General features: G+C 66.8%; 1 protein-coding gene across 1 annotated transcript; it reads right to left on the reverse strand.

The window, feature by feature from the left end:
- Positions 1 to 809: 809 nt before the first annotated feature.
- On the reverse strand, positions 810 to 5329 carry U2AF1L4 (U2 small nuclear RNA auxiliary factor 1 like 4). Its single transcript, XM_075907810.1, has 8 exons — positions 5183 to 5329; positions 3093 to 3180; positions 2907 to 2973; positions 2609 to 2658; positions 2221 to 2319; positions 1980 to 2113; positions 1483 to 1575; positions 810 to 1167 (listed from the first exon to the last, which is right to left on the reverse strand). The coding sequence occupies exons 1-8, from the start codon at positions 5224 to 5226 to the stop codon at positions 1083 to 1085; spliced, it is 660 nt and encodes a 219-aa protein (XP_075763925.1). The 5' UTR covers positions 5227 to 5329; the 3' UTR covers positions 810 to 1082.
- Positions 5330 to 6000: the final 671 nt, after the last annotated feature.

Here is a 6000-nt window from a genome sequence, read left to right on the forward strand (position 1 = left end):
GGCAGTGGCCTGCTTAGCCACAAGGAGCCCCCCGGCTGGCAAGAAGGCTGGAAGTAGCTGCCAGCCGACACGGGGACCGAACCTCCCGTCGGGAAGGGAACTCGACAGGAGAAAAGCAAAACAAGAGTCAGTTCCCCTCCTGTGCTCCCTGCAGCACGGCTCTCCCTGCCCCACGGTGCGGTGCCCCGTCCTGCAGCGCGTCCCCTCCTGCTGGCCCCCTGCCCCTCTCCCCTTCTCCACGGTGCGGTGCCCCCTGCCCCTCAGCATGTCCCCTCCTGCTGACTCCCTGCCCCACTCCCCTGCCCCGCAGCACGTCCCCTCCTGCTGGCCCCCTGCCCTGCTCCCCTGCCCCATGGAGCAGTGCCCCCTGCTGGGTTCCCGCCCTGCTCAGCCCCTCCTGCTGGTCTGCTCCCCTACCCCATGGCATGGTACCCCTGCTGCTCCCTTGCCCCCAACCAGACATGTGCCTGTTCCCCATGGCACGGCACCTCCTGCCAGTCCCTTGCCTCTAGCCCTGCAGCGTGGCCCCCCCATCCCACTCCCTGTAGCATGGTGCCTGCTGCCATGCGGCACAGCTCCCCCCTCCGCTCCCTGCAGTACAACGGTCCCCTTCTCCCCACCTTCTGCAGCATGGCACCCCCCCGCCACGACCTCACCCCACTGTCCAACACCCTCTGCCAAGCCCCCTGCCGGCTCCCCCCAGCAGTGTCACTACTGGTACCCTGCCCTCCCCCAGAGCACGGCGCCCCTCCTGCCAGCCCGTCAGCGTGATCCCACTTCATGCTGCCCGCAGAGTGAACGAGACAGGGTGGGGCCATGGCTAGTTTATTCCAGCTCTGATCATTCCAGCTCGCACGGGGGCGGGGGCCAAATTCAGACCAGCGGTCCCCCAATGCCTGGGTCCTGCCAACCCCACAGCTGGGGAGAGTCCCCTCCGCCCTTCCCCCATATAATCTCGGGCTCTGCAGGGTTAGACTAGCAGAATGTAAAGAGAGGGGGGCCTTGTCTGGGGGCTCCAGCCGTCGCACCCTCGCCAGGTCAGTAGCAGGTCGGGAGGCTGAGCCAGGGAGCCCAGGGAGGGGTCAGAATCGGCCGTAGCGATGGTCGGGTGAGCACTGTCGTTTCCTGCCACGGGGCCGGTCGTGGGAGCGTGCGGGGGACGGGGCCCTAGGGGAAAGAGCAGAGTCAGCAGGGCCACGGCCTGACCCCAGTAGATGCTGTGTAACCTTCCCAAACCCGGCCCCTGGAGCTCCCTCAGCCCCCTCAGGGGGTGCTGTGCTCCTCATTCACCCCATAGGTTCCTGAATTACCTCTCTTCCCTCCTGATCTCCCCCTTGGGGCATTGCCCCTCAGTCCCTGTACCTCCCCAACACCTGCCAGCCATTCTGCTCCAGTACCCCATGTGTACAGCCCAGGGACCTCCCTACCTAGCCCCCAAGACCCCTGCACCAGGAGAGCAGCTGCCCCTTGCCCCCCACTCACCGCCGCCGGCTGCGCCCGTATAGCTGTCGGCGCAGCTCCCGGGAGATGGGCCGCAGGTGCATGAAGTTGCAGAACCCCCCACGCGTGCACTCCCTGGGGGCAGAGAACAAGGGGGGGATGGTTGGAACCTTGTGGCGGCTGGTACTGGTTAGGGGCACTGACCCTGAAGGGTGAACAGGGTGCTTGGGGGGTACCTGCCCAGGGAGGGGGATCCCCAAGGATTAATGGGGCCTAGGGACCCAGCAGGTATTTTCTGGGGAGGGGAGGTCCCCACAGGGCTAACGGGGCCAGGGCATCTGGTGTGTACCGGCCAGAGGGGGGGGGGGGGGGGGAGAGACTCAAAGCTGGGGTGACTGGCAGGTATCTTCCCGGGGAGAGGTGACCCCAAGGGATCATGGGGCCTGCGTGCTCAGCATGTACTGGCCAGGAGATGGGATCCCCGCGGGCTAAATGAAGGCAGAGTCCCAGAGGAGCCAGTCCCGTGCCTGGTCACTTACCCCATCTCGTACTGGCGGCAGCAGGACTCGCGGAAGTCGGTGACTGGGGACAGCTCGGCCCGCACAGCCTGGCCATTGAACCAGCGATTGTTCAGCTCCCCCACGGCTCGCTCGGCATCCTCCTCCCGTCGGAACTGGCAAGGGACGAGAGTCAAGACAGCCTGCTGGGGGTGCCTGCCCCGATCCAGCCTCAGGGCAGGCACTGGCTGGCTCAGGGTAGGGGTGGGGAGCTGGGTGTTACCTTGACATAGACATTGCCAACCAGGTGGTCCCCGAGGTTGTCACAAATGTTCATCTCCTCGATCTCTCCGTACTTCTCCTCCAGCTCCGTGAAGACCTCCTGGCGCAAGGACAGAACAAGGGTTCATGAGGTAGAGAGCCAGTAACAGCGCACGAGGTGGCTCACTAGGCCCTAGGCAAGGTAGTGGGGAACAGCTGTATACAACACTGCCCGGGAACGTGTCACCCAGGCCTGGGAGCAGCCACCTCTGGGGCAGGGTAGCGGGCAACAGACACATATAACACTGCCCAGGAACAGGTCACCTGGTTCTGGGAGGCAGCTGGGGAACAGTTGCTTAGTAACGAGCCAGGACCCGTGTTCTATTCCCAGTCCACCTGCAGTGACTTACCTCAAAGAAATTGTCATAATGCTCCTGCACTTCCACATCACTGACGTGGCCTGGAGAAGAGACAAACACCCTGCTGTCGGACAACGGGCTAGCTGCACACTACACTGCTGGGCCTCCTCCCACCAGGAGCCGGGGATGTTGGCAGAAGCTGTGAACTTCCTCACAAGGAGAGTGGTGGCCAGGCCCGTGTAGGCAAACAGAGGGCCTACTGAGGCGTTAAGGGAAAGGAAGGCGGGGGGGCTGTGCACTTCCTCAGACAGTCCCCATGCCCGGAGGGACTGGGATATCCGGTACTCACAGTGCGAGCCATCTGCCGACTGGGCCGTATTCTGGGGGTTCCGGTACAGATTCAGCAGCACGATGGTCTACAACGGAGATGCAGACACAGTGAGGTGTCCGTGTTCCCCAGCTGCCCCGCCCCACAAGTGGTCACATCCTGATCCCCTCTCCCCAACTCTGTGCCCGGGAGCCCCCCCCAGCTCACCTGGCTGAAGGTGGGTCTGTTGTGGAGGCGGGAACACCTGTCTCCATGGCGACAAGCCCCGATCTTAAAGTAAAAAGAGCAGTTAACCCTGGAAAAGGGCCAGAGACGTTTAGTGAGCGAGGGGCCCCCAGACTGCCTGGGACCCAAGTCCTGCCCCCCGCGGCCAGAGACCCCAGGAGTCCTGCCCCTCCCCCCGTCCAGATACCCCAGGAGTCCTGCCCCCTCCCCCCGCCAGAGAACCCAGGAGTCCTGCCCCCTCCCCCCCCGCCAGATACCCCAGGAGTCCTGCCCCCTCCCCCCGCCAGAGAACCCAGGAGTCCTGCCCCCCCCATCCAGAGAACCCAGGAGTCCTGCCCCTCCCCCCCGCCAGAGAACCCAGGAGTCCTGCCCCCTCCCCCCGCCAGAGAACCCAGGAGTCCTGCCCCTCCCCCCCGCCAGATACCCCAGGAGTCCTGCCCCTCCCCCCCCCCCGCCAGAGAACCCAGGAGTCCTGCCCCTCCCCCCCCGTCCAGAGAACCCAGGAGTCCGGCCCTTCCCCCCCCCGCCAGAGAACCCAGGAGTCCTGCCCCTTCCCCCCCCGCCAGATACCCCAGGAGTCCTGCCCCCTCCCCCCGCCAGAGAACCCAGGAGTCCTGCCCCTCCCCCCCCCCGCCAGAGAACCCAGGAGTCCTGCCCCTCCCCCCCGCCAGATACCCCAGGAGTCCTGCCCCTCCCCCCCGCCAGATACCCCAGGAGTCCTGCCCCCTCCCCCTGCCAGAGAACCCAGGAGTCCTGCCCCCTCCCCCCCCGCCAGAGAACCCAGGAGTCCTGCCCCCTCCCCCCGCCAGAGAACCCAGGAGTCCTGCCCCCTCCCCCCGCCAGAGAACCCAGGAGTCCTGCCCCTCCCCCCCCCGCCAGAGAACCCAGGAGTCCTGCCCCTCCCCCCCGCCAGATACCCCAGGAGTCCTGCCCCCTCCCCCCGCCAGATACCCCAGGAGTCCTGCCCCCTCCCCCCGCCAGAGAACCCAGGAGTCCTGCCCCTCCCCCCCCGCCAGAGAACCCAGGAGTCCTGCCCCTCCCCCCCGCCAGAGAACCCAGGAGTCCTGCCCCTCCCCCCCGCCAGATACCCCAGGAGTCCTGCTCCCTCCCCCCGCCAGACAACCCAGGAGTCCTGCCCCTCCCCCCCCCCGCCAGACAACCCAGGAGTCCTGCCCCTCCCCCCCCCCGTCCAGAGAACCCAGGAGTCCGGCCCTTCCCCCCCCCCGCCAGAGAACCCAGGAGTCCTGCCCCTTCCCCCCCCGCCAGATACCCCAGGAGTCCTGCCTCCTCCCCCCGCCAGAGAACCCAGGAGTCCTGCCCCTCCCCCCCCGCCAGAGAACCCAGGAGTCCTGCCCCTCCCCCCCCGCCAGAGAACCCAGGAGTCCTGCCCCTCCCCCCCCGCCAGATACCCCAGGAGTCCTGCCCCTCCCCCCCCGCCAGAGAACCCAGGAGTCCTGCCCCTCCCCCCCCGCCAGAGAACCCAGGAGTCCTGCCCCTCCCCCCCGCCAGATACCCCAGGAGTCCTGCCCCTCCCCCCCCCCCCGTCCAGAGAACCCAGGAGTCCTGCCCCTCCCCCCCGTCCAGAGAACCCAGGAGTCCTGCCCCTCCCCCCCCCGCCAGAGAACCCAGGAGTCCTGCCCCTCCCCCCCCCGCCAGATACCCCAGGAGTCCTGCCCCCTCCCCCCGCCAGAGAACCCAGGAGTCCTGCCCCCTCTCCCCGCCAGATACCCCAGGAGTCCTGCCCCCTCCCCCCGCCAGAGAACCCAGGAGTCCTGCCCCTCCCCCCCCCGCCAGAGAACCCAGGAGTCCTGCCCCTCCCCCCCCCGCCAGAGAACCCAGGAGTCCTGCCCCTCCCCCCCCCGCCAGAGAACCCAGGAGTCCTGCCCCCTCCCCCCGCCAGAGAACCCAGGAGTCCTGCCCCTCCCCCCCGCCAGAGAACCCAGGAGTCCTGCCCCTCCCCCCCGCCAGATACCCCAGGAGTCCTGCCCCCTCCCCCCGCCAGACAACCCAGGAGTCCTGCCCCCCGAGAACCCAGGCGGCCTGTGCATCTGACCTTTGACCCCCACACTCACTTGTCTTTCTCGGTGCCGAAGATGGAGGCCAGGTACTCGGCCATCTTCCCTCTCCCGCCTGCCGCCCCGCCCCCGCCGCGCGGCACGCTGGGAGTTGTAGTCCCCGCCCCCGCCGACAGGCCGCGGACAGCATGGGCACCGAGCCCTGTCGGACCGCGCATGCTCAGTAACCCCCCTGACGCCGCTGCCCTCGCTCCCCCGTCACTTGAGTCTGAGGGGGAGGGGCAGGCGCTGCACCCACAGCGCCAGGGCGGGTTGCTAGACGGAGCCCCAGCAGCAGCTCCCAGACCAGCGGTCTCCGACCTTTGCACCCAGCCAAGATCTACCGCCCCGCCCCCTCCTTGAAGCCCCGCCCCCTCTATTCTCCTCTCCATCCCTTGCTGTCCCCAGCCCTTAGGCTGCTGCTTTGCCCCCGGTTCTTCTGTAGGAAGAGGTTTTCCCAACATGTGGCCTGTCTAGACTGGGCCAAATATCAGAACCCCCCCCCTTCTTTTGGCACCCCCTTTATTCCTGTGGAAAGAGGAATATGGGGGTGACCGAAAGATCATATTTGCTCTTCCACTAAAAGAAGCAGAAGAACAAACGCATCCCTGGATGCAGAAGAGTTTTTCTGGAATTCTGAAAAACTCCTGCAGTCTGGCCGTACCCTCGCTGGGTTGAGACAGGATGTGTGGGCACCGGGGTGGGACTGAGGGATTTGGGTGTGGGAAGGGGTGAGCGGTGCAAGCTCTGGGGGGAAATCTGGATGCAGGAGAAGGTGGAGAAGGGGACACTGGCTCAGGGAGGGGGCTCCAGGCCGGGCAGTGTTGGGGTCAGAT

Source organism: Pelodiscus sinensis, chromosome 24, assembly GCF_049634645.1.
Source record: "Pelodiscus sinensis isolate JC-2024 chromosome 24, ASM4963464v1, whole genome shotgun sequence".
NCBI lineage: Eukaryota > Metazoa > Chordata > Testudines > Trionychidae > Pelodiscus > Pelodiscus sinensis.

What these genes read in the sequence shown, in the direction of transcription:
- U2AF1L4 (XM_075907810.1), bottom strand. Translation starts at nt 5,226, where the DNA reads ATGGCCGAGTACCTGGCCTCCATCTTCGGCACCGAGAAAGACAA. An exon ending in TTGGCAATGTCTATGTCAAG is followed by an intron (nt 2,114 to 2,220) that starts GTAACACCCAGC and finishes GTCCCTTGCCAG; the next exon opens with TTCCGACGGGAGGAGGATGC. An exon ending in TGCCGCCAGTACGAGATGGG is followed by an intron (nt 1,576 to 1,979) that starts GTAAGTGACCAG and finishes CTCTGCCCCCAG; the next exon opens with GGAGTGCACGCGTGGGGGGT.